A 26048-nucleotide genomic window follows, 5' to 3' on the forward strand; every position below is an offset into this window, starting at 1 on the left:
GTGTCCAGGCTTTTCAGTTTGGACTCATCTTTCCAGTCTGAATGGCAGAGAAAACCCAACTGGAGGAGTTGTATCCTGCACAGGGTGTGACTTGATGCCCGTATTGACTTGGAACCTGAAATGTGTTTGTCTGGTGTTGCAGGGGATTGACCTTTCCCCTGCGCGGAGCATTGCCTCTGTCCTGACAGCACCTGCTCCATACTTTAATGGCTTTAATCCTCCAAACCTTGCAAAAAATACAGACAGGAGTTGCCTGAGATCAGACAGTGTTTCTTTCCTGAGTGGAGAAGAAGTTAGGAAACTTGTTAGATGCTTTTTAATAGGCAGACAAAATAGCATCTCCTACTGATTGCCAGATTTATTTCTGTTTTCAGATATATTTTTTTTTTTGTCTGCACCAACCCCGAAAGCCAAAGCCACAGAATGCTCTGTTCTTGTCTGGAATAGACAAAGCCTGATGCAACTTCCCTACTCCCTTAAATAAAGCCCTTCAATATTGTGTGTGTGCCTGACTGGCATGGGATGCTTGATTTCCTCTATGCCTCTGACATCTTAAGTTAATTTGGGGACCTCATGATATATGAAACAAAGTTTTTGCCTCGTCTCCTAAAAAGCTCTAGAGCACACTAAAGAAGGGTTAGGTGCAAATAATACAGATTTAAACCAACAACTTTCTTTTTTAAAAGAAAAAAACCCCAATTCTGTTTCTCGAGCACTCTGGTCTCATCCCAAAACAGTAGACCCCTTGCCTTCCTTTGCTTGCAAGTTCAAATGTGGGGTGGCTTTTGGCTCTGTGACAGATTGCAATAAGGGGTGGCAAAAGGCTTTCTGATCGTAAATGAATGATCCTGAGAGATGCTCGGTTCTGTGCTTGGGTTTTTAATGTGCCATTAGAGAAGGTAGCCCTTGGGGGACGCTGCCTGGGACACTGCTCTACACTGGCTTTGCTGGTGCAATCTACTTTGGGATGCAGCTCATCCCAACCCTGTATCGCAATAGGCTTTGGGGGAAAGCCAGATCTTCACCTGGCAACTAAGATGCTGCCTTATATAAATATTTGGGGTTGCTGATGTGCACACATCTGGAGGGATAAACCAGAGGTCTCCCCACGGGTTACTAGACAACAGGAGCGTTTCTGTAGGGATTAATTTTCAAGGAAACCTGACTAACCTCTTTGCTTTTCCACTCCAGCTTCCCCATTCCCAGAGGACTTCTCCATTCTAACCACTGTAAAAGCGAAGAAAGGAGGTCAGTCCTTCTTGATCTCAATTTACAATGAGCAAGGGATCCAGCAAATTGGTGTGGAGATGGGTAGATCTCCTGTATTCCTGTATGAAGACCATACAGGAAAGCCAGGCCCAGAAGACTATCCTCTCTTTAGAGGCATTAACCTAGCAGATGGCAAGTAAGTGAAATTTTGTGCACAAAGGAAAAAACAGTACATTGTTTATATCATACCAGCATGTTGAACATCATGTAAAATAGGAGTCACGTATATATAAATGTATATACACACCTTTGACTACTGCCAAGCGTCCCATTCTTGAATTTTGCCCTTTGGTGACTAAATACTGTATATGTAAAAAGTGTGAATCACATACCAGTCGGTGCGAATTGTCTGACGCTTATGGGGGTAGGAACACTGGTGACTTTTGCTGTAAAGGGCCTTACGAAATCGGTTTGTCTTGCAAAATCCACAACAAGTCTTTTGCACGACATAAGGAGGGTGGAAGAGGGGGATAGCCAGGAAATTATTGGTGTGGTTCTTTTTTTTTCCCCTTTGCCTCTTGTTGAAGCCAGAACTGGCACGCCTACCTGTTTTGGAGGGATGAGAAGTGAATGGCATCATCTGTCAACACAAGCTTTCTATTTCAAATGAAAACTTTAGGGTCTGCCCAAGGATGATTTTCATGTGTTTGCAGATGATGGCTGGTGTGACGGTTTGCAGAACATCAGTTTATGAAAGCTGCATTGTTATACAATCATTAGCTTGTTCTTGAAAGCCCAAGGCTCTGTTTAACACATTTGTGGACTGTGTTCTTCTAGGTGGCACAGAGTAGCTATCAGTGTCCAGAAGAAAAATGTCACCTTGATTTTGGACTGTAAAAAGAAGATAACCAAGTTCTTGGACCGAAGTGACCATCCCATCATCGACGTCAATGGCATCATTGTATTTGGAACAAGGATACTGGATGAGGAAGTCTTTGAGGTAAGTCATGACAATGAACAGCTCTGGAGACGTTCCACAGAGCCGATGAGCTGGGTTCCTGTTGATGAGGTATTTACAGCTCGTTTTTGAAACTGATACTGGATTTTTGTGTAATAGAACACTGTTGTATGTAACAATTTTTTTCTAAGGTTTTGTTTTAACTAGGTAAATGCTTTCTGTAGTAACAAAAGCAGTGGACCAGGTGACCTGTTGGAGTGAGCTCCTCTGGTTCTCTGGTTTCATGCCCTTGCTGGGGTTCTCGACCAGCCCCTGCGCTGGGATTTTGTAGGTCTGTAGCTCTTGTGCTCTTGGCTTATTTAGCATGGGAAGGGCTCACAAGGTTTTCATTCATCCCTGTTATGATTTAAATAATGTTGTAGGGGCAGTAAATGAAGGCTGAGGAAAGCAGCTCCCTTGCAAGTCACAGTTCACTCCGGGGCTATAGGAATTTGCTCTTTTCCCATGCATTGGCCACTGATTCTTGGTTTCTTGCACTATGACATAAGGGGACTCTCCTCGACAGCTTGTTTGGCAGCCCTGTCACCTCCCACACAGCAACTGCTTTTAAAAAGCAAACCCAAATCGTGATGGGTGGAATGTTCCCATGAGCAACTTTGATTTAAGCAGAGAGATGGAGGGAGGATTATTTATAGACAAGGTACATATGGTAGAAGTTCTTCCCATAGTTCACCAGCTAGTTTAATATATGCATTTCACTAGCAATCTCAACTTTTGTGGTCTGCTGCACTTCTGAGGCTTTCATGTGTATGAGAATCTTGTCCCTGGTAGTTCTTGCAAGCTAGAATTGCTTCCCTGAAATCAGTACCAGTGCAATGGTGTGTAAACTAAGATCTATTGATCTCTATCTCACTTTCATTGCATTTATGTGGAGGAATAGCTGTATCTCATGGGCCTCCCCAACCCAGCAAAGTGATGGGGAACATCTCCTATCGGTGGATAATTAGAGCTATAGTGAAGCCAGCTCTTGTCTGCATTTTGCTGTCACTCGGAAGGAAAGTTCCAGTCTGTTTAATATTACCAACATCTGGGAGCTGGTCTGCTGTAAACAGAGCAAGAATGCATGGACTAGATGTTGCTGCCAAAATCCCAGTTACAGAGTTAGAGCTGAATCTCTAAATTGTATTAAATTAACAGACATTCCCTGGGAAGTTTAACAATTAAAATGGAAAGTAAAAGCTGGGTTTAATGGGCACTGGAGTGTCTTTCGCAAGTGTTGGACGTTCTGCCAAAAATTTAAGCAGTCGCCCTGGATGCCGTATTTTAAGTGCAATTGTTATATGAAGTGGTGAGCTTTTCTGGGGAGCCGCTGGACCCAGGGATCTAGTAGAACCACTTAAATAACTTTGGTATCACATCCAAACTGGATAAGAAACTTGCACTTTAGACTATTTCACTTTGCAAAGTAACACAGTCTCCATCACTGCCCCTGAAGCTCGAGATGTTCCCGTGTGGCTTTTAGTGCTCACCTGGATTTAGGACTGCTGATTCCTCCGTCAGGCAAGGGAACACAGGTTTATGGGTGGCAATATTCTCCCAGCTCCACTGTTGGCCCTTCCCATGGGGCTGGCCACAGTTCCCTTCTGAAAAGGACTTATCTAGGGCTACAAGCTCAGCGGGCTTGTGAAACCTCCTTCGTCTTGGGCGGTGGGGTAAAATGGAGCAAGGTTTCTCCTCCACTGGAGCTCATTGCCTGTTCTGGGTGCAAGATGCAGCTACAAGATCATTGCAGGCAATTACTGAGAACTGGACGATTAGCAAGTATTTTTTTCCCTCTGTCTTATAACCTATGTACTGATATTATACAGCATGTGTATAAAAACTTTCTAGTTCTGGTATTTGTCCTTTTTTCTTTTGTCATCCTCATCAGACAAAGAGGGTTTTCAGCATATCCACACACACGCTAATCAAGATACCAGCAGCTTTAAACTGAATGTAATTAATAGGTTTCATGAAGGCAGCGGACTATAACCTACTTTCCTTCATATCTCAGCAACTTAATTTCCGTTGGCTTCTCCTTTCTTCTTTCTGCAAGCCTAAGCAGAAACTGTGTAGGGAAACTCAGAACAATAGGAAATGGGTATAAACTGTTAAAGTTGCGTGTTCCTGGAGAGCTGATAATTTCTGGACTGAATGCAGAATGATGAGATGAAGCTGCTGCTGTCCTGTAAGCAACTGCTCTGCAAACCTCTTCCCCAGTGTTTTCTGCACCCGTGGAATTGCCTGGCTCTTAGATGTTTGTCGCTTTTGCTGGAAATTAAAATAACCCAGTTAGCTGGGAGCGGGATGGAAGGCAGCGTTGGGGAGGGCTGAGATGGGTTGTGTCTCGGCACGAGTCAGCAAGAGCTGTATGTAGTGGGAATTCAGATTCTCCTTGTCGGGACTGAAATAAAATAAAACACCAAACACGTTTTGTTTTGAAAGTTGTTGTTATTTAAGCTCCAGGTCGCAAGCAGAGCAGCTCTGCTGTATTTGTCGATCGAGCGGCCAGATGGGCAGAAAAAGCCTGGCAGGAAAGGTTAGAGGAGTTTCAAAATATTTCTCTAGCGCAACATTCTTCCAGTGGAAAAACGACTTCCTCTCATTAAAATTCAATTAGTTTGGAGGCTGTGTGGATCTCTCTGTATGGCAGGGGGAATGCTGGGTAGGTTTGAAGAGGGGCCAAGCCTGGAGCCTAGGTTGTACAAGTTAAGTTTTGTGCTGAGCTGTTGTTCAAAACAGAAGTTTACAAATGTCAGGACAGGCTCTCGCGCCGGGGTTGGGAAGCAGCGGCTGGTTTCAAGCTGTGACTGAGAGGATGCTGTTGTGAGACAGCAAAGGGCTTTTTGCAGCGAGAGAGGAAAAAAGAAAAGAAATAGCCCAGGGTGCAAGATAAACACTTTTTCTCTGCTTGCAGGCTGTAGTAAGCAGTGTTCCTGGGGCTACAGCAGCACTGGAAGGAAGTCAGAAGACATGTGAATTCATCTCAGTTTTAGAGGGATTAATTGTCTCTTTTGATGTGCTTTTTTTAAACATACATTAGAAACCAAGTCCTAGCACAGTCTAATGGTCAGGCATAGGAACAGAGAGAGGCTGAAGTTTGGGCAAGTCCCTTTCCCAGAAAGCAAAGCATCTTCTGCCCCCAAAACCCAGGGAGACTTGCCAAAACATCCTGGTGATGTGATGGCCCCGCTCCTGCCTCTGCAGCGATGAACCGCAGGAGCTGTCTGTTCAGTGCCTGCGACCGATGGCGAGAGTCGCCTTTTTGTGCAGGATCCCATCACTTCTTGGGTGGATAACAAGAAACTGGAAGCGTGAGCCCATCTCTGCTGGCAGCAGCGTGTTGATCCCAGAGCTGATCCCTGGTAGCCTGTGCTGGTGCAAGAGCCGAGAATTAAGTTAATTAATGGACTTGTCAGGCCAATGCTTTGCTCGTTTAAGGGTTTACTTGGCTGTTAGAGGTACGCTTCTGCTGCGTGATGTACCCACGAACCGTGGCTGTGGGCTATTTGGGTGCTTTGTGGGCTTTCATCGGAGATGGTCCTTGGAAGACGCTTATGCCAAGGGTTTTCTGCTCCATGTATGACTCCTCGCTGGGTTCAGGGGTCAGCGTCTGTCTCCCTGGGGCTTGCTCCTTCCATCAGGGCGAGCAGTTGGGCTTAAATATGGTCTTTCTCCCATCTCAACCAAAGTGTGGCAAGGCTTTGACATGTTTAGCCAAAAAGGCGTGCGGCTCGCTCAATCCGTTTGACCACCGTGTCCTGGGACCTTGCGGATGGCATTTCCCCATGCGTTGGCTTTTCCAACCTGTTTGCCGTGGTGGTCCGGTGGTAAAGCAGTTCAGCTGGCTCTGGGCTGAAGGAGTCATTCTGGTTTAGCAGATGTGGGTTGAAATAAAGTTCAGGTCCTGGCTCAGGAAGGTCACCGGTGCTGCGTTTCAGTCCCAGAAGTGGCTGTATTACAGCAGTGAACAGAGAAATCCCATAACCCGCAGCTGGAGGAGCTTTATGAATGGAAAGTGCTGCTCAACGTGGCAGGTGAATGTTACTGTCTCTGGGCTGGGTGAGGTGAACTTCACCCCTTTGCAGTGGTGTTTTGAAGCGTCTCCTGTAATCCCAGAGAAGTTTGGCTTTGCAATAGCGTGTGGCCCAGCCCTGTTTTACTGCTTAGCGTTACTCTGTAGACCAGCACTTACAGCGATGGGCTGATGAACAATATGAAACTCATTCAGACCTTGCCAAAGTCCCAGATAGTGACGCGTTTCATATTTCTGCTGGATAATCCCATTTTGTCTTATGATCTGTCAGGAAGAGACTACTGTGTGAGGCTGCTGTGCTGATAAAAGTGCTGTACAGCACATGGCTGGCAGAGCTGGCACTGTTAAAATCGTGATGTGGACATTGGTAAAAAAACGAACAGGTTTTGGTGAAACTGCTGAGAGTACCCTAGTAACAAGTGAGTACGTTGGATGTGAATTATTTTTGGTTCATCTGTTTAAAATTTTGCAGGATTGTCCCACAAGGTAACTGGTGTTCTGACCCTCTGGAAAGAACATTGTTTTGCGGTAGCGTCTGGTATTGGTGTAGATGAAATTAGGTTTCCCACAAGTGGAAAAGCTCCGTGCATGTGTATATTGCTTTTTAAGGTTTATATCTTTTACTGTTGGCTCCTTTGGAGACAAGAGGAGCTTATTTTGTCCAGCTGAGTACCATAACTGTGTCTCATTGGTCTAGTTGGTACTGTAAAACCAAGTGGTTTCCTCTGATCCTGCCAAACAAGGTGCAAAGTGAGAGGGCCTTGGACACCTGCAGACACCGTTCTGCCAATGCAGTGAAACGGTGAGGGGCTGACAAAGTCTGTGTTATTGCCTTACGCCAAAGCTTGTCCTGGGATGAGCTATGGTGCGCTGCTGGGGTTTGGATGATGCTGAAAAGATGGTGCTTTTTATTTTCTTTCCTCCTTTGTGTTTTTTGAAGACCACTGGTGAAATCAAGACATCAGCAATGGAGGGAAAGCAATTTGTGCTGGGGTGAGCCAGAAAGCCCGGGCAAGATGCCAGAGGTGCTCTTAGGGCTGTTGAATGTTTCAAGGCACAACAAGACAAAGCAGAATAGACGCTTCAATGCTCTTAGCTGAGACATTGGGGCCGTTCAGGTGCTGTGTTGCTCTTAGGTTGAAATGCCAACTCTCTTTTCATCTTCTGCCTTGTTTACACTTAAAAAAACAATTATCGCTGTGGTTGATAATCCCAGATTTCATTTCACTATTGTCGGGGTTTTCTCCCTCCCTTCCCGTGCTCTTGGCTGTAGCATTTCCAGCTCTGGAAAGTGTTTTTATTTTTAAAGTTTCTGCATGTTATTCTTCCAAGACACCTCTAAGGTTATAAGATTGGATCAATAGCTTTTGCTTTAGCAAAAGGTGTACAAACGAAAATAGGTTCCTGTGTGTGTAAGTGCATCTTACAGTATTTTTTTGTTGTTGTTGGAGGATGCAGAGGTTTAGGGCCCCCCTTTTGCAGGCAGATCTGCTGTTAACGTGTCAAATAGCTACTCTCCTGGAATAGTACGTAAAACTATGCTGCTAGTATAACAGGCTTTGGGGAAAGCCAGATTAGTGGCGATGGCAAAATTTGAAGACTTTCTCTGCTCGTGGGGACCAACGTGCTGTGGGAGCCTCAGGTCTGAATCGGTGCCTGATTCGCTTCTAGACCCAAGCTTGCCTGGGCACGGCAGTCTTTGCTGTTCCTGTTTGCAACAGGGTCTTGTGCACACGTAAACAGCGGTGGCAAGGTATGGAGCACACGGGAACAGTTATTAATTTGTTTACAGGAGAAGCAGCGAGGTCCCCAGTATCTTCAAACCAGCAGCATCATGGTGGCTCCACTGACCTCAATGAGGCTTCTCATGAGCGCAGCGCTGAACCATCGTGTTCTGCAAGATCTGGGCTTAGCCCAGAAGGTCAGGAGGCTGCTGGGCAGAGCACATGGTTATTGAGTTTTTGTTAACCTTCAAAAAGCATTATTTTTTTTTTAAATTTAGTTAGGGTTTTTTTACTAACCTGAATTTCTCTGTCAAGATGCGCCACAGATACATGCTCCGGTGTATTTTTCCCTACCTCGGCAGACTGCTGAAAGAAGCTAATTTACAGTTCTGGCTGCCTGCTTTCCTGGCCCTGCCAAATCTGATTTCACCTCTTTTGCTGTAGAGCCTTTCAGGGAGTGCAAAGAGTCGATGTTTTACACCACCGGCATATACCGTGGTGTGAGATGATGGAAAATAAAATGTTCTGAGCCAGCATTAGGGTTCTTTATTGAAGATGTCTGTAGCTTTCCCCAGTCTCCTAATAATTCTCTATTTAGTTGCTGGTTTTCTCGTCATTTCTTCTGCTTTTGTTTTTTCAAAGGGATCCTCTTTCGTGAAATGGTGCACTTGAGACATATGGATTAAATCACAGAACTAGGCTCTTCCAGAAGAGCAATGCAGCCTAGAAAATGTCTACAATTATTGAAGATTATGCCTCTGGATGGGTTTGCAATTAATGGTGAGATTTTTGTACCAGAGTCCAAGCAATGCAGTCAGTCTAATCAAAACCCAAACGTGATATTTGGCTCCAGTTGGCAAGGTCTCACACACAGCATCGTCTTACACAGGTGCCCAGGGACGTCATCTGGTTTTATCAGTGTGTCTGTAGCGAGGGAGGGGCAGGACCAGATCCAGAATAAGAATTGCAAAACAGCTTGTAAAAGTTAGTCTGTGTTTCAGGTGGTTCCATTTCAACCCTAAACTGACACCATTTCATCTGACCTCTATCTGTCAGGTGCCAGCAAGGAAAGTGAGGGTTTGGGTGGAAACATCAGATCAATTGTTTGCATACGCATTGCTGAAACTCTTGTTTTTCATTTAGATTTGCTGGGTAATTGGCAGTTTAACCATCTGGACTGCAGTCAAGCTTTGTGACTGGGTCAGGGTTGCCTGTAATGATGTAGCCGTATTAGTCATGATTACAAAATACACATATTGAATGTTTCTGACTTTTTTGATTTTGGGGTTTTTTTGGTCAGTGGTAAATTCCATTTCGTAAACTGTAAAAGAAACTGTGCATTGGCGTGTGCAGATAATTACTGCAGTTTGCTGGTATCAAATGCCTTCAGGCCTCTGATAGCACACAATGCGTGAGGAGACATGCTTTATTGTTCAAACAGACCATAAAAGTGCTTTTATTGATGTTTAACAGTTACGCAGTGCATCATTTATCTTTTAATATTGCCAAGTTAAACATCAGCCTAGGAAGCTGCATGGTCTTATCGCTTCTTGCAGTTTGTTCAGAGTCAAGCCCCAGTCTTACAAGAGGACCCGCGCGGGTTTTGTCTCGGGCTGGGTGCTGTCGATGTTACTGTCAGGGCGATGGATGTCTCTTACTGGGTGGGGGCTGCTTCTGACTTCCAGCATCACTCTGTGCCAAATGGGCTCTTCTGGGCGTCCGGATTTCCATTTCAGACGCCTGCATTAGTTCATGTGAATAATCCTCCTCTGGATCTTTGCAATCGGTAATACACAGCGTGTGCTGTAATTAAAAAAAAAATAAGGCAGAGTGATGGCCCTTATGCCCTACTGATCTTGCTTGAGGTAGCGATAAGGGGAAGCTGTGGTTATCCAAAGCACTTCGTATTCCTCGTGTCCCTGGAAAGGAGATGGGGAGAAAGCAGAATCCCAGGAAGCCTGGCAGCTTTAATAACGCTGCGCGTGGCTGCCTATCCTGGCATCGGTGCTGGGGCGTACCGTTAATCTCAAAAGGGGATTTAGTCCTTTTGGTGTCATCCTGAGTGAGGACCTTTTAGTCAGTGCTTCACTGTGCAGTCCCATTTGTGCAGTATCTGTGGGCGAGTGCGCAGCTTAGCCTGTTGTTTAATATAGAATTGTCTTGGCTATAAGCTGAATATCTCGAGCGCTGGCAGCGTCAGGCAGCCCCGAGGAACCTGGTGGTGAGACGCAGCTTGCGGGGAGCCCTGCTCGCCCGTCGTGAGCCTGAGCGCAGCGATGGGATGATGATGCCTGTAAATGGGAAAAGGCTCCCAACCCCAGGCAACCGCTTGTGGAGGGGTTCCTCCTCCTGATTTTGTTAGCGAAGCATGGGGAATGCTGAGGATATGCAGGACTTGGCACTCGTTAAAATCCAGGGTCAATGGCTGGCGAAGGTCATGGGACCTCACCCTGGTCTGAGGAACCACAAGCTTCCCTGCCTGCGCCTGGACAGTGGTTGCGATAGCAGGGATGTGCCGTGATTCCAGGGGCTACTGAAGTGGGAAATATTTTCATTCTTTTATTATTATTTTTATTGTTATGGTCCAAACAGGCAGGTTTTGGAGCCTGATGGTTGCCTTAATAGGGATCCCCGCAAGCTAGTTGGTTTGGAAGAGCTTTTGCCATTGTGGAGGGCACGGAGAAGAATTCCGAGTGGGAAGCGGGTGGAATTGTCAGTGGGGAGGGATGCTGAGCGATACCGTGCAGGTCTCTCCATCGCTGCTGCCTTGGGCCATAGCACGGAGAGGACAGGCAAGCTGTTGCCCAACTTTCTCTGGCCTGGGGTACCTCCTGCAGAGCACGGTGATCAGTTGAAACTGCTAAGGAGGAAAGCTGAGCGGTCTCTGGAAGGCAAAGCTCATCCTTCAAACCAATTTCCATCCGCCACAGGGATTGCGGGGTTTGGGGAGCAGAGTTGCGTCTCGTTGTTCCTGACATTCACCTGGCAGAGTTTTGTATTTAAATGCTGGCAGGCAGCAACCCAGGCAGGCTCGTTATACATGATGGATGCTCTTAGGTGCAGTGTCATTACTCTTTCAGCCGACAGCTTCGTTTGTAGTTTGCTTCCCCCCTCGGATAGTGGGAGGAAGAAGGCGGGGGCTCGGTTTCTTCCATGGAAACTCTGAGGTGCAGAAGGTGGATTGCTGAGCCCAGACAGGGTGATGTAATGCTGGAAACCTGCTCCTCTCCTGTGACATCACGCCAAGGTTCGCGGTGGCGTTGTGGACGTGAATGCCTGCAGGGCGGCAGGACGGGGCTTCCGGAGCAGAACAGGCACTGCCAAGGGACCCGGAGCGTGTTAGAAAGGCACCAAAGAGGAGGGCGAGTGGACATGTTTGGGAAAGAAGATTTTCCTCAGCTTGAGCACGGGGGAAAAGCCAAATACTCATGCTATTGGGGAGAAGTTTCCAGCTGAACTTTATTGGCAGCATCGCTGTGCAATATGGAGAAGTGATTACTGAGAGCAGAGAGCAATAGCGTGCCACTGGCCCAAATCGGTGCATGTTTCCCCTTCCCTGCTAATTTGGGAACCTTGTTCTATGTGGGAGGTGATACAAGAATTAATCTTATTTGCATAAAAGTGAATTTCTGAAACAGAAGCCTGTGGATAGGAAAAAGAATCCTATTCTATGTACAAAAAGCTTGATTTGCATTGTTGCAGCAAACTGTTATAGGAAGTACAGGCTCGTCTGAGCCAAACTCGTGGGAGAGCCACTGCGATGAAGAGGATGGAGAGTGCTGAGCTCTGCAACAAGCTGCTCAGGCAGAGAGGTGGGCTTGTGTCCTTGTTGACCTGGCAGGGCTCAAGCTGATGTTTCTTTGAAATTGAGGTCTTAACTGCTGTTGTCCTGCCTTTGCAGGACAGTGCTTGAAGTCTGTCACTTCTTTAAGCTAGGTTTTTATGCACGTAGTCTCTCGTCGCAGGGAGGACAGAGTAAACCCAGCATAGAAAAGACTGTCCTAACTTAGAAGCCTCTTAGTTGACTTTGTGTTCAACCCATTCCCTTGTCATTTAGGTACGAACAAATGAAACACATGTTCCTTACACATGGTGAGGCCTTTTTATTTTTTTTTGAGGCAGTCTGGGCTCCTTGCCAAAGCCCAAAGGAAAATCCTAGCCCACTCCAGACATCCCCAGTGTGCAGGTGTACTACTTTGACAGAGCCGAGCAGGATTGAATGTATATGTTCACAATAAATACATCACCCTGGGGATGGGAGCTGGAAGAGGGTATTCCTAATGAGTTGTGCAGAATATTGGATGTGTATTTGTGTGTATGTGTGTTTTCTATTCCCTCCAAGAACACGGAAAAAAGTCTCTAACCGTGGGCTCATTGTTCTCCACGCACAGCCACATACTGGCTGTGGTTCAGGAGGTCAAGTCTGCTTGAACAAACAGTGCTTTGGCCACTGAAGCGAAATGTGTGGGGAGATGAGAGAATTTGTGGTGAATATTACTTTTGTGCACTGTTCTCTGCTCTGGAATGTCTGCAAACATAGCAAGGTTTTCCTGAGGCTTTGATGCCTTGCATAAGCAAATTTATCTGCAAATTATGTTTACCCTCTTCCAGCTTGCTGCTCAGAACACCGAAATCTGAGCTGTGATGCTCAGCTACTTCTGGCTGTGCCGGTCACGCTGCATCCATTCCTGTTCCTTAATGGGTTTTGTTCAGATAACAGCATTTCTGGGCTGAACTTCACATCTGCTCTTCAGGCCGTAGGGTGTACAAACCCAGCTCCCTTTCTTGGGATGAAAAGCTTGGGTAGCGCCCAATTAGCTTTTTTCTGGGAGCTACGCAGGATTTTGTGTTTAAACGCGAGACTTTTTGAATGCTGAATTTGAGGTGGGAGGTGCTGCGCAGAGGTTCTCTTGCAGGAATAAACCAAAACCAAATCCTCTTTCATGGACAATTAGCAGTGTTGAAACATAATTGCAGAACTACTTTGGAGCATGGAGGCAAGAGGTGTATGAACATCGAGAAAGGAGACAGTCCACTTTCCTGGAGAAAGAGGCAGAAGGGTGTATGGACAAGAGGTGTTACGCCTACAGATGCACACCGCCTCACCTATCTATTTTCAGCTTTTTTCTGAGCAGCACTAGCCAATTTTGCAGCAAAAATTGGGAAACAGCAATAAGAACCTGCACAAAAAAAGCTTCCTTCTGGGGTGGTCCCAGCAGATGTGTCCTGCTCCATGGTTTGGTGACTGTCGCCAGCCCAATGCAGGAAAATTCTTTCCCAACCAAAATTTGGTGTTAAGTTAAATTCTGAGTGTGTCAGCAGATATCCCCATGGCTAAGCATGTAATCCCACTTATATCCTGAGATAACTTTGGCAGCCAGGTCTATTTTCCCCCCATTCCCTTTAATCCATAAAACCTGGATTCTGTATTTACCTCCTGGGGCAGAAAACATTCCAAGTCCTGATTAAAAGCCTCTGTGTATACAAAACCCTTGATCCTGAGCCACCTCGGTGTGGAGGGCTGAGGATAAAACCTCAAGGTGGATATTGGAGTTGTGGCAGTCAGGGGATGGAAAGCCTGTCTGTGGGGCTGAGAAAACGGCAGCTCAGCTTCCAGATTAATTCAGCTATGAGGGGGAAAAAAAAAAAAGCAAGGGGTGTGCAATTTGTAGGTACCTTAGTACTGAGAAGAGCTCCAGCTGTGGTGGGATGGGAGCGGGAAGCCCTGATGTGCTGCTAGAAGCAAAGAGCCACCCTTTGGCAACAAAAGTGAACCCAAACCGAGGGAGGCTGAGGCTGTCCAAAATGAGCAGTGGGCTTTGGAGCTGTCTGAGGGCTTGCCTGGGGTTTCGTACTGGAGTCTGGGAAGCGTTTAAGGGGGAGAGGATGGGAAATCCGCGGAGCAGCAGCGTGGGGCTGCCCTCGTAGCAGTGGGAGCTGTGAAATGCCGTCTGCTGCGTGTGACCGTGGTGGATGGTCACGGCTAGATGTTCGCTGGAGACCTTGGATTTCTTTTCTGCCGCCTCCTCCCTTCCTGTACCAACACCAGCCGCTCCTCAAGCTTCTCTTGCGACTGCTCACCACCTTTCCGAGACCCTCTCTTTCCCTTTGTGTCGCCCACCTCCATCCTCCATCCACCTCCAGGGGTGGGAACGAAGCCCGACGCTTTCTGGGTCATTGGGACCGACACCTCCCAGGCAGACACCACGACCCTGTTTACACAGGGCCGAGTAAAAACCGAGCAACTGCCTCCACTTTGGCTCAGCGCAGCTCTAACAGTGAGTTTTCAAACGTGTAACTTAAGCCAAGACCTTCGCTTTACTACATATTTTCCACTGCGAGAGAGTCCCCCTTACAATACGCTGGCGTATCCAGCTTCGTGTGGGCGGCGCAGCCAGCAGAAGCTGATCTCGTTGCTAATTTTCCATAGATGAAAGGGAAATAAATCGACGTGAAACCGGAGCCAGGAAACGGCATCGTTCGGCGCGGAGGGGGAAGACACAAAAGAGCAACGCCGCGATGTGCTGTGCCGCGGCTTGTAATGAGGGAGAATCTGTTTTTAAACTATCCCTTATGGTTCACACATATGTCATTGAAAAATAACTTCTATAGGAAAAAGCCAGCCCTTGAGCTTGGTTATTAGCGGATTATTATTTGATTTGGATGGAGAGAGGAAACTTGGAACGGTGCGATCAGCCCCTGGTAAGGTGGTGACATCAGGAGATGAAGTTGGATGGGGGAAACGCAGCACTAAGTGAAACGGTAAAGAAAATAGGGAACTTGAGTATGTGGTCAGGTCTGCACGACCACAAGAAGAAATGCAAGGGCTGGGCAGCCTTTGGCAGCCTTGCGGGCTCTAATTTGGGTTTACGGGGAGTTTTCAGAGACTGTGCGCTCCCCTCCAGGCTCTCCAAGGAAAACGCTGCAAATTCCTATGAGAAACATAGCCTGGATAAAAGGGCGCTGCCGAGAGCTGACCCCCAGTCTGCGGATGGGGGGGGACACCAGCCAGGCCGTGGGGGTGACTTTTGGGTGGTGGCAACTGGGACCTGGAGAGTGGTGGCACTGGTGGGAGAGAGTCGGGCTGCCCTGGGCTACCTGGTGCTCAGAGAGCAGTGGAGGACGAGGGGAAATGGGGACTTGGGTTTCTTCCAGGGCTTCCTAATGAATGTGGTGAGGAAAATGGGGAAAATAACTTTTTTGAGCCTGTTCTATGGAGCGCGGGATACTGAGCGTATGCTTCAGAAAGGCAGTGTTATTTGGAATACACCGGATGCAAAATGAGGGTGTTATTTCAAAATTGCTCATTGTTTAATCTTCTCTCAGCTTTATTAACTGCTAGTTAAAGGGCTGGCAGATCATGATAGACAATGACATCCATTCATTTTGTCCTATTCATTTCTCAGAGGCCTGGGCTGGGCTTTCATGTTTGTGTGTGTTGGGTTTTTTGGGTTTTTTGTTTTGTTTTTTTTTTTTTTTAATTTCCATGCTGGACAGTGGAAGGTCAGGCTGACACTACCCTCCCTTTATGCAAATGCCTCCCACAACGTGCAGGCTATCAGTTAAAGTAGCTTTCCAGTGGCCCTGAATGTGAATTTTGTGGGATGCTGCCTGTGGGGCTGTTGTCCCAGCAATGCTGACCTGTGCTGGTCCCCTCACCCTGGCCTCGGGGCACCACCGAAGCAATCAGCACCCTGATGGAGGGTGGTGGGGTGGGCGCAAGCAGGAGCAGCAGACATGGTGTGCATGCAGAGGAGGGGAAATCTTTCTCTTTTTAAATTTTTTTTTTTCTTTTTTTTTCTCCTGCAACCACTGATGTGAAGCCAAACTTTGCCTGGTTCTGGTACCTTCCCAGATTGTCCTAGCAGCAGTTGGCATCGCTGGTTGGTGGGTCTGAGCCCCACTGTCACGCTGGGCACTTGGGATGGCCGTCAGGGAGAGCACCACCTTGTCACACTGTCCCATTATTTTATCCTTGCATGAAAATTTCTTTCCTGGACTGTCAAGAGGAGGCTCCAGTTGCAAAAGCCCATTGCCAGGTGCCTCCTGAGTTGCCCTGCTTAAGCATATCCTTGGAAGCAAATTTTTTGAGCAAGCATTAAGAGATTATTTTTTTTAATAGTCTAATTTGCTGCTTGCAAGGGTTCAGAAGCATAATTTGATGCTTCAGTTAGGGAACAAAACCACACCATGTGAATAGACCTGAGCCAAATCAGCCCCTATTGGAAAACAATTGGAAGGAACCGCTTGAAAAACTTCTTCTGTAGAGTTATTCATACTTGTTATTTTGCAAACACTTTGGAAAAGACAATAACTTAAAAGGGAAAAAAGAAAATGGTGTTTAAATTCTGCATAGATGTCTGATCGCTTTGGGGTTTTTGAATAATCTGTTGCTATGAAGTCACTCTCAGCGGTGGTATTAATATTGTAAACAGATGGGAGGGGTGCATCTATTAAAGAATACCTGTGAACTCAACAGTACAATTTTTGAGCAGTTTTTAAAGCATTCTTTCAAAGCTATCCTATAGTTGTACACTATTCCTGGCTAAGCATTTGTAATCTGGAGGGGGGAAAAAGCCCAACAGCTGTATAGTGACCATGCTATGAAGGTTGTATTTGGACTAGATGTAAAGACAGTGACAACAGAGCACATGGTGATTGTGGGGCCTCTATTTTTAGGGATCAACACTGTAATTTGGGCAGAGTATGACATAAATGCCGATTTTAAGTTGCCAAATGAAGAGTTTGAAGGCAGAAATCACAGAGTGACAAGCTGCTGTGTGGTCATATACCAAAAAAAATAGCTCCAAGGGTTTGATCCTAGTGTGTTTGCTGGAGAGCCAGTAATGATTACAAGTCTGTCGTGCAGATGGATAAGCAACTGTCTTTGAGTAAAGGCTCATCCGAGGCTGCCTGGGTGGCAATGCCAGCCTGAACGTGGCCGGCATCTGACGACAGGTAGCAACGAACCCTTGGGTTCTGCCCTGTCCCGTGCTGTTCCTTGGAGAGCTGCCACGGGAGCTGGCTAGCTGAGGCCCGGTGATGCTTGGTTTTCTCCTCCATTCTTCTTGGGTCTGGAAAAATTGAGAAGAGGGTGTTTTCCGTGTATAGGCAGAAATGCAAGAACAACTGCTTATTTTGTGGTGCTTCAGCTCATCTTTTTCCAGTTACTGTGGGAATTGGAAATCTCGGAGATGCCTTGAGATTAGTCAGGTCCAGATTCCTTCTAATTTGTGTCTCGTGGTTGCTTAAACTTTTCTTATGGCAGGAACATTAGAGAGATGTCTTCTTGTTGTGAGTGCCTATATCTGCTCAGATGTGAACTGGCTACGAAGCCTTCCCTCAGACAATGAACTTGCATGATGCCTTTCTTTTACCTAGCTGTCTGTTTCCATGACGTTCATAGGAGTTTAATTATCTTGAGCCTTTTTCCTCTGTCAAAAGTGATTGAAATCAGCTATTGGATTCCAAGAGTTATTGAGATAGACGGACACACCTGTGGCTGCACAAAGAGATCACACATGGCTTGCTTTCAGGGGAAACCAGCCAAAAAAATGCATTGCTGTCCTAATGAATTCATTAGAGAAGAATGCTTCCTCATGTGTTAGTTTAAACCTTCAAATTAAATAACTCTCAGTGTGGTTTCTGGTATACACAAGGGAGATGAATGTTTAGTTGCTAGCAGTTGCAATTACAGAGGTGGCCAGAAGGTTGGGTTGTTTCTTTGGTGAAGGTGTTTCCCTCTAGCACGCCTGCTACGCATGTAACGGCTCTACTCCAAAAAGTTCCTCTAGATAGGATCCTGGTGGGGAGAGCCCCAGGTCTGCTCTAGCTCCTTGTGGTGGCAAAAATGCCAGAACTGGTTCTGCTTAGCTGAACGGAGGCGACATTTAACATCCCACACAAGGAGCCTGCATAGATCAGGTCTGCTAAGGACCTACACCAGGTCTGACCTTAACATCTCCCCCATTCCCTCGGAGATGGTGCAGGTGTGCCAAGTCCTTCTGCCAAGCTGGCCCTGCATGCAGAGTCTAAACTTGCTTTTCTCTCATTCCAGCTTTTCTCAGAATTGGGTTTCCTATTTTTCAGTCAAAACTGGAGAGGAGAAAAGAGAGTCAGACTATTTACCATGTTCATGGGAGTTTTGGAGCAGCCAAAGAAAACTGAGTCACTTTGGAAGGGTTCTCTGCAGCCAGGATTTTTACCTTTTTTTTTTTTTTTTTTCTTTTTCTCACTCTTCCCCTGAAATAGAAGGAACACCTTTGCCCAGCCAGCAACTCAAAAATAAGCCAGCAAAGGAGTTATTTCTTCCAGTCAAACCTGGTTAGTAGCACGGTCTAGATAGATCGCATTGCAAGGTTTCCATCCCACAGCTATGGGAACCTCGGGGACCTTTGGTGACTCAGTCCCAGCGAGCCAAGGGACGCCAGCTCCTGTCCCGTTTTCTGTTCTTGGGGAAGGTGTTACTGCAGGAGATCTGTAAATGGTTTTTCAAGGGAAAAGTGTTAGCTGAGGATGGTCCCCAGCTGGCCAGGAGAGCCACAGCAGGCTGCTGCTCCTAGATGGATGCTGTTCTTCATCCTCCAGCCCTATGGTCCCCCTGGAGCTGGTGTCCACCAGCTGAGGGTGTGGGTTTCTGAAATCAGAACCTGGGCAGGTACCGTGAGTAGGTCTTGTGGTTTGGCTTTTGGTGGTGGAAACCCCAAAGACTATTAGGGCTTGGCTTGGGTGACTGGTGAGGGTGGGGGGGGTAAGTGGCAGAGGCTCAGCTGGCTTCAAGCTGGTCCGGGTCAGCCCTTCAGAGGTGGCCGGTGGAGAGCACCGGTGTCCTCCAAAGGGCTGGGTGGGACAGGGAGCTGCACGGAAGGATCGGTCCCCCCGGCACGGGCTGCCGAGGCTGCGCCGACCGGGTCGAGGTCCGTCCCTGTGGACGTGGCGTGCGGTCGGTGCTCCAGCGGGAAACACGTGCTCCTGCTCCGGAGGCGATGCCCAGGCGCTCTGTAAACACCCAGCAATAGCTGTGTTTGACATGTCCCAGCTTTCGCAGGAAGAGGCCGGGGGATAAGGATTAAGCCCTGGCTTCAGGAAAGCCGCGAGGGATATGTACGGCTTTAGCAGGGTGTGTGCCCCAAGCCTGAAGTGGAAACTAAATCGTTAGGAAGTCAGAATCTTTCAGAAGGACCCAAATCTGGATGCTTTCCTCCTCTATCCGTGGAGGAGCTCATTTAAGGCAGCAGTGCTTAACATCTGCATCTATAGATGTCACACTTAAAAATACCCATGCTTAGATACGCAGCATAGATATGCAAAGCGTATGCAAGCACCGGGGCTGCAAATTGGAGCTCAGGGAGGCGTGCAAATGACATGCAAAGGGGCTGCAAAGGAAAGCATCCTCCTCACTTGTGCACCCCATGAGGTGGAAGTGCTCTGGAAAAGTATCATAACGAAAGACTATATGCTAATATGTCTGTACACAGTGGTAGATTTTAGGGTATGCAACCTTAAATCTGGTATTTCTGAAATTTGGGAACTCTGCAGCTTTCATTTTTTTCAATTGTGTGTGTGCACAGGCAGGTTGTTTTTAAAAGAAAAACTGCGATATCAGCTTCAGCTGTGTGGTCTCACATCGACATCTAGCAAGTTTATCAGCAAGCATAGGACACGCATGTATGCATGTGTGCATATATGGAACATCTATTATGGATCACCTAACATGTAGCTGCTACTTTAGAGAGAAAATATTTACTTCAATGTGATGAAATTTGAACTAGAAGTCATGCAGCTTAATAAAAACGTGTGGTTTGGATTCCTTGTTCTTCACATATGTTTCTAATCTGCTGGGGGGGTTCAGACCATCTGCCCAGAACATACAATTTAAAAAAAAAAAAAAAAGTTTTAAAATGCTCATTTTGCAAATATAAAGACTGACTTTACAATAGGAAAATGAAATTTGAGAGTAATGTCCTCTCTTTATTGGGGTGGAGAGAGGTGGGACTGTCAGGGGGTTTCTTCTTTTCTTTCTTTTTTTTGCCTTTAAAAAACCTGAACTATGTGCTATTATTTTTTTTCCCCTCTTTGCGAAATAGCTGCAGAAACCTCTCATATTATTTTTGCCTGTGTTACCACAGCGCTTGGCCAGGCTGTAGAGGAGGAACTATAAAGCAGCCTTTTGTCACACCAATCTGTGGCCCCGTCCCTGTCTCTCCATCCTTCCAGGCTGGGGCTGCGGAGTAGGGGAAGCCGTTCAGTCGCATCCCGCTTTCTGTCTCCATAACTGATTGCTTTACACCCAAAAATCCTAGCAGATAGATTGTGGTTTGTTTAACAGACAGAAATGTATAAAAATAGCCAGCGGAGCTGAGTGTCTGAGCCTGACGGTTGTTGATTTAAGGATATCTGTCTCTCTGGGTGTTTTTAGCAGGTCTTTGTATTTGCTTTATTTTTTAAGGCATCTTGGCTGCCTTTTCCTTTCCTGCAGTCCCTACTGCTTGGCTGCTGCTTCACCTCCCAGTCCCATCGACAGAGTTGCGGTGCGCTCAAAAGAGGAGGAATGCAGACAAACCAAGGACGGAGCGCCGGCCCTGCGGATGGCAGCACTTTTAAGGGGGACCTGGGTTAGGAGGGGAGCGGGGAGCTTGAAGCGGAAGGGAAAAAAATCAAAACTTGCAAATATCCTGTTCCGAAGGGCTGCGGTGCGTGACGGCGATGCCACCACGTTTGCAGCGGGGCTGATGTCAGGCTGCCGGCACGGAGCTGTAAGGCGTGAGGATAAACAGAAGCTGAGGAGTCATTTCTCCTCTGGGTGGGTCCTGCTCCCTTGTGCAATTAGCTACGACAGTTATTAAAAGTCCTTGTCCGCTTTGCAGTGCAGTCTGTGGAGCACGCAGCCGATGTCTGGTGGTTTGCAGCACCAGACATGAGTCAAGGGAAAGCTGGACGTGTCCCCTGGTACGTGCGTGGGACGGACGCTGCCTCCTGCTCTGCGCTGCCTGACCCGGGATGCTCCGGTGGGAGCCTCCCAGCCGGCATTGTAAGGACAAGAGATTCAAACCACAATCTGGTTTCTGCTGGCCATGCCTACCTTCAGATTTATTTCTTTTTTTTTGGTTGGTTGGTTGGTTGGGGGTTTTTTTGTGTTGTTTTTTTTTTTTTTTCTTTTTTAGCTTATATTTTCCCATTTGCTGGAGCAAATCCCCCTTGTTACCAGCAGCCGTGCCTCTCGTGCAGCCTGGCTCTGCAGGTCCTGCCCCACCGGTGCCGCGGCTGGAGGCTGGCTGCCTGGGGTGGACCTGCCGAGGGGTGCTGCGCTGTCCCCACAGGAGCTCTGCCAGTTCTGAAACAAAAACCCTGGAGAAATGCATTGCTATGATAGCCTTGCAGTAAATACATTGTAGATTTGACGCTTTCTGTGCTTCTGCCAATGCCACCTGTTTTCCAAGCTGCCCCTTTCTTAAGGATTGGTTGGTTATTTTTTTTCTCTCCACCCTGTGTCCCCTAAGTTCCTGGATCTTAATTAAGTGACAGGTTGCTAATTTGCCTTATCTGGGTTTTTCCACCCATTTGGTAAATTTTCGAACAAAACCTGTCCTCCAAGGTCTAGGCATCGGCTTTTAGCTAGGAAAGACACGTCGCCCACTGGAAGCAATGCTGATTTATGGCTTACGGTGGGATCCCTGGGGTTGCAAACTGTGCGATGCACACAAAATGCTTCATCTGAGCGCTGCGGCCCCCTTCAGTCAGTTAGGGTCAAGGTTGGATAAGGTGAAGTACCATTGCCTCAAAGCATAAAGAAGCCCTAGAGCTTTTGGGGAGCTTTAAACTGGTGATTAGACGTCTCTTCTGAAAGGATGGAGGTTTCAATTAGGCGAAGTGCCTGGGGATGAATCAGTGTTGGCAGTGAAGGGATGGGGGAGTTGGTGCAGGGAGAATGGGACCGTGTGGTCTGGGTGGCAAGGCTGGAGCTTGGCTCGGGCTCTTGCCCCATCATTAAACATCCATTTGAGCTCGGTCAGGGTTTTTCATCTTGTCCCTTTTCTGTTCTCTTCGGGGCATTGCCAGTCGCTACGCGAGAAACTCTCAGGACAGGACGCGGTGGTCAAGTGGACCAGGGTCGCAAAGGGGTGACTGTAGAGATGTTACATGGGACCGGAGAGAGCAAAGAGCTCTGGGCTGTCAGGGTGTGGTGAGGATTCCAGGGAAAGTGGCAGGAAGAAGTCAGCAATCATTAAAGGGTTTGACAAACTAAGCCATTTGGAAAGGCAAGAAAATCTGTCACCCATCAAGGATAGGAAACTGGAAGGGGTCTGTCCGTTGCCTGTAAAGTAGTGGTGTAAATAATGCATACTGCTGATGAATACTGTGCGTATTGTCTTTGGGAATTAGCTCTGCGTTGTCACTTAGACAGAAAAGGACTTTGGCACAAGTTCTGGCGTTGCATTTGCTCTGGCAAGCGCAGAGGGTGCTGGGTGTTGCGCCGGCGGCTGCGGCCACTGCCCAGGGAGTGTTTACATTAGGGGAGGGCGTTATTTACATTGCGTGGTTATCAGAGCTGGGGCTGGGGGGGAAAGGAGCTGCCTGGAAATGAACCTTGTATTAGTGTCTCCTGTTCTGCTAATGACCCGAGTCCTTGATGGGTATTTGGGTATTGGCAGAGTGACAGCTTCTTCAGGAGAGCTTTCCAGAATTAGCAAAGCCATCTGGCTTTTGTTCTCTTCTTAGAGAATCGCTTGTCCTTCCCGTCCAGTAAGGAGTCCTTGCTAAACTGCTCATAATTTGTGTCATGATATTACACTGACAGACCTACAGCTTGCTGTGGTCTCTGCAAGCACCTATGAAATACAGCCCCTTGCTCCAAAAAGTGTATTTTCTAAGAAACAGCCATGGAATGGCTGACCCGAGGATCTGGCAGTTACGGATGGAGGAAGCTCGACGTGGCATTGCCCAACCGTGTTTCCATCCATCGGAGCAGGGCTGGCTGTTGAGGACGGCTCGGAGCAGAGGGTGGCAGGGTCCAGGGAAGGGAAGAGGCACAGAGGAGGGGACTGCTCTTCCCTGCCCCGCTTCTTCAAAGCCAGCGGCCAGGGCTAACAGCGAGTTAGCGGATCCTCGCGCGATAGGAAATCGGGTTCCTCCCTGGGATTATAAAATAAAGGTTGAAAATTACTGGGGAGGTTAAATACCTTTGAGCCAAAGGGCTTATTTTCTTCTTGTTGCTGTGGTCAGGAAAAGAGGTATGTGGGTTGTTCAAATAGTTACTGTAGTTTGTGTTCTGTAAGTTTAATATCAGAAAGGGTAATGGCTTAGCTTTGGGGTGGGATTGCAGGACTAGGCTGCTGTGTCGTGAGAGCAGGGTTTCTTGGGATACCTCCTCTCCCAGATGGAGCTGCAGTGAGAAGGAGAAACTATTATCAGCCCTTAAGAGAGGTTTTTCCTTGAAGCCATATTTGGTTCTAGTGAAACTTCTATCCCTTTTTCTGCTTAATTAAACCTATTTTTTTCTAAAGAGGGCTCAGAAGAGGCTCCTGAGTGCCAAAAGCCAGAGGAAGCAATTCTTGCGGTCACTGGAGCCCGAGAGGGGAAATAGGAGAGGTCTCACAGCAAAGCTGCCCTGTCCGTTCCGTTCCTGCAGCCCCTCTACGCAGGACAGGGAAGCAAACATCCGCGCTGGATTTATCCAAACCACCAAGTACTGGTAGCTGACTCGTGACTGCATGCAAGACGAGACTTTTTTTTTTTTTTTTTTTGAGCCAGACCTTCAACTATTGCTATCCAGTTTTGTAGCGCAAAAGTTTTGGAAGCGCAAAGGATGCCCTTTAGGTACCAGTTGCTCTGTCTGGTGAGCTCACTCCTGTCCACGGCTGGCCAGCGAGAGGGTTTCAGGACACAGGTACAGGGGCCGGTGGGGGTGATGAAGCTTCGTCTGACCCCCATCGCTGCAGTTTGGCTTCTTTTCTGGAGCAGCTGTGTTTAAACAAGGGATCTGGGATAATGCCTGTACAACAAAAGATGCACCGATGCTCTGAACGGTTATCGTACCTCTGACTTGGGGTCTCGCTACACTGGTAGAGTCGGGGGCATGGTGAGCTCCGGGTCACCCCTTGGTTCCCTTCTTCACCGACTTTTCCGATACTGCTCTTACTCCAACCCGTGCAGCCAAGGAGCTGCTCGGAGCCCTGGAGCAGGGCGGCTGCTGTGTCCTTAGCAGAGAGCCTCTGTCCATGGGCAAGTGCTGATGACAGGTTTTATCAAGTGGAACATCTGAAGGCTGGCAGGCTGTCTCCGAGACAGGGATTAGGTTTTTTGGAAGCTCGCTGGTGGCTGGGATCGCTAAGCTTTCACTTCATCATAGAGCTGCATTGAACCTCTGCCACTCTTAAGCCACCCGACTGGGTTTGCATTTATGGACCAGTGAGTTTGTCATAATAAAACTCAGCAACATCCCAATTACTTCCAATAATTTTTTAAGACTTTTTTGTGTGCCTTACAATTGTACATCCTGGGCCTCTGGTTATCCAATTTAAATGTAGGAGTTTAAAAAAAGCACATCGAGCGGTATTTATTCTTATGGGTGTTAAGAGTCTGTAAGACTTCTGGGGTAATGCGTTAAAACAACAGTCCAGTTAATTATCGGTGCATTGCAGTGAGAGCCCTGAAGAATCCCAGTATTTATGGAGCTGCTGCCAATGCCAGATGAAGTCACTCCGATTATCCTCGCCAGCTGTTTGTTTTGTTGAACCACAGCGATTTCTCTAAGTTACTGAAGTTGATGTCATTGGAACTGATGTGACATTTTTGCACACATATAGAATAAGTGTTAAAAAATGCTCCAGAAGAGCTTTTCCAGTCTTGTCTGGGAGCTGGCTGGGGAGTTTAATTCAACTGGCCCAATGGAACTTAATCCATAAAGCAAATGAGTCATCAGGCATAAATGGCTTTACCATAAATGTCAGACAGATTCTTACTGGTCCTGACAGTTAGCACTTACATCTGTTTGGTGGAGCAAATAAAAGCCTCACAATTCACAATCGTTTTCATAAATGTGCTGTCCTGCCTCTTCCTCTTCTCAGGAAGCTCTAGGAATAAAGGTCAAAATGTGATTTATTCCCCTTTTTAAAAACTAGCTCTTCTGATGGATGAAATATTGGTTATTTTCAGGCAAAAATTGACCTTCCTCTCCCCCCACTTCAAATTCTTTGTCAAACCAGGAAAGCGCAAACCCAGAAAAAGCCTCTGCATGCTAAGAAGTACCCCAGTTACTGGAGCACTTTCTGGAGCCCTGTGTGCCCAGGTGTGCCCAAGTTGTTCACATGCCAAAACAGGACTTTACCCGCCGCCTGCAGGGGTGGCTGGACCTGGAGGATGCTGTGCTGGGGACCTCTCCTTCGAAGCGACACCAGTGCGTTCCTGACTTGCTCCCTGACTTGCTCCCTGACTTAGATACCTCTTGACTTGAAAATAAGTTTTAACAACCTCAGTGACTTGGCTGGTAAAGTCTTTAAACCGCTCTCTTAGTGTAATTGTAAGTTCTCTCTCTTACAAAGGCTTCCTGGAAAAACTGTAGCTGTTGTGGAGGTGGTGGTGGTGGAAATTAATGGTATCTCCGTTATCGCTGCTCTTGCTGAAAAAAGCAGATGCTGACATAGGAAGGAGAGAGGCTTGGGTGTTTTGTGTAACCATAACAGTGAAACAAATAGACACTTGAGTGAGGAAAGGGAGCGGAGCTGGCTGCTGCCTTTGTCAGCCCGCGCTGGGGCTGGGGGCAGCTATCTCTTGGTGAAATTTATTAGCGGCAACACACTTGAGAGGACACAAAAGGCTTGCGAACCTCCCAGCATGGCTTGCTCTATTTAAAGTCGGCTTTTTAAATCAAAGAAATGGGGCTCTTGACAGCAGAGCTTTGTGCATCTTTTGTGAAGTTCAGATAGTGGGGCTTTTTATTACAGGCTAAATTAGCCCATTTTATTGTTTTGCACTGAGGGATGAGGTCAGTTGACTGGGAATCTTGCTAACAAGGTTTTACTCCTGTCTGCTTTTTACAAGTGTTAACACGGGGGTAGCCACCAGTGCTGTGCACTTGCTGTTA

At 47.2% G+C, this 26048-nt stretch overlaps 1 protein-coding gene across 2 annotated transcripts in view; it reads left to right on the plus strand.

Annotated features, from left to right (window-relative positions):
• Nucleotides 1-26048, plus strand: part of COL5A1 (collagen type V alpha 1 chain) — a 159410-nt gene that overhangs the window by 42596 nt on the left and 90766 nt on the right. For both annotated transcript variants that reach the window (XM_049832115.1, XM_049832116.1), the window contains exons 3-4: nucleotides 1192-1405; nucleotides 2047-2209. In XM_049832115.1, coding sequence (XP_049688072.1) covers nucleotides 1192-1405; nucleotides 2047-2209 — 377 coding nt within the window. The remainder of the gene's footprint in view (nucleotides 1-1191; nucleotides 1406-2046; nucleotides 2210-26048) is intronic.

This window comes from Accipiter gentilis, chromosome 29, assembly GCF_929443795.1.
Source record: "Accipiter gentilis chromosome 29, bAccGen1.1, whole genome shotgun sequence".
NCBI lineage: Eukaryota > Metazoa > Chordata > Aves > Accipitriformes > Accipitridae > Astur > Astur gentilis.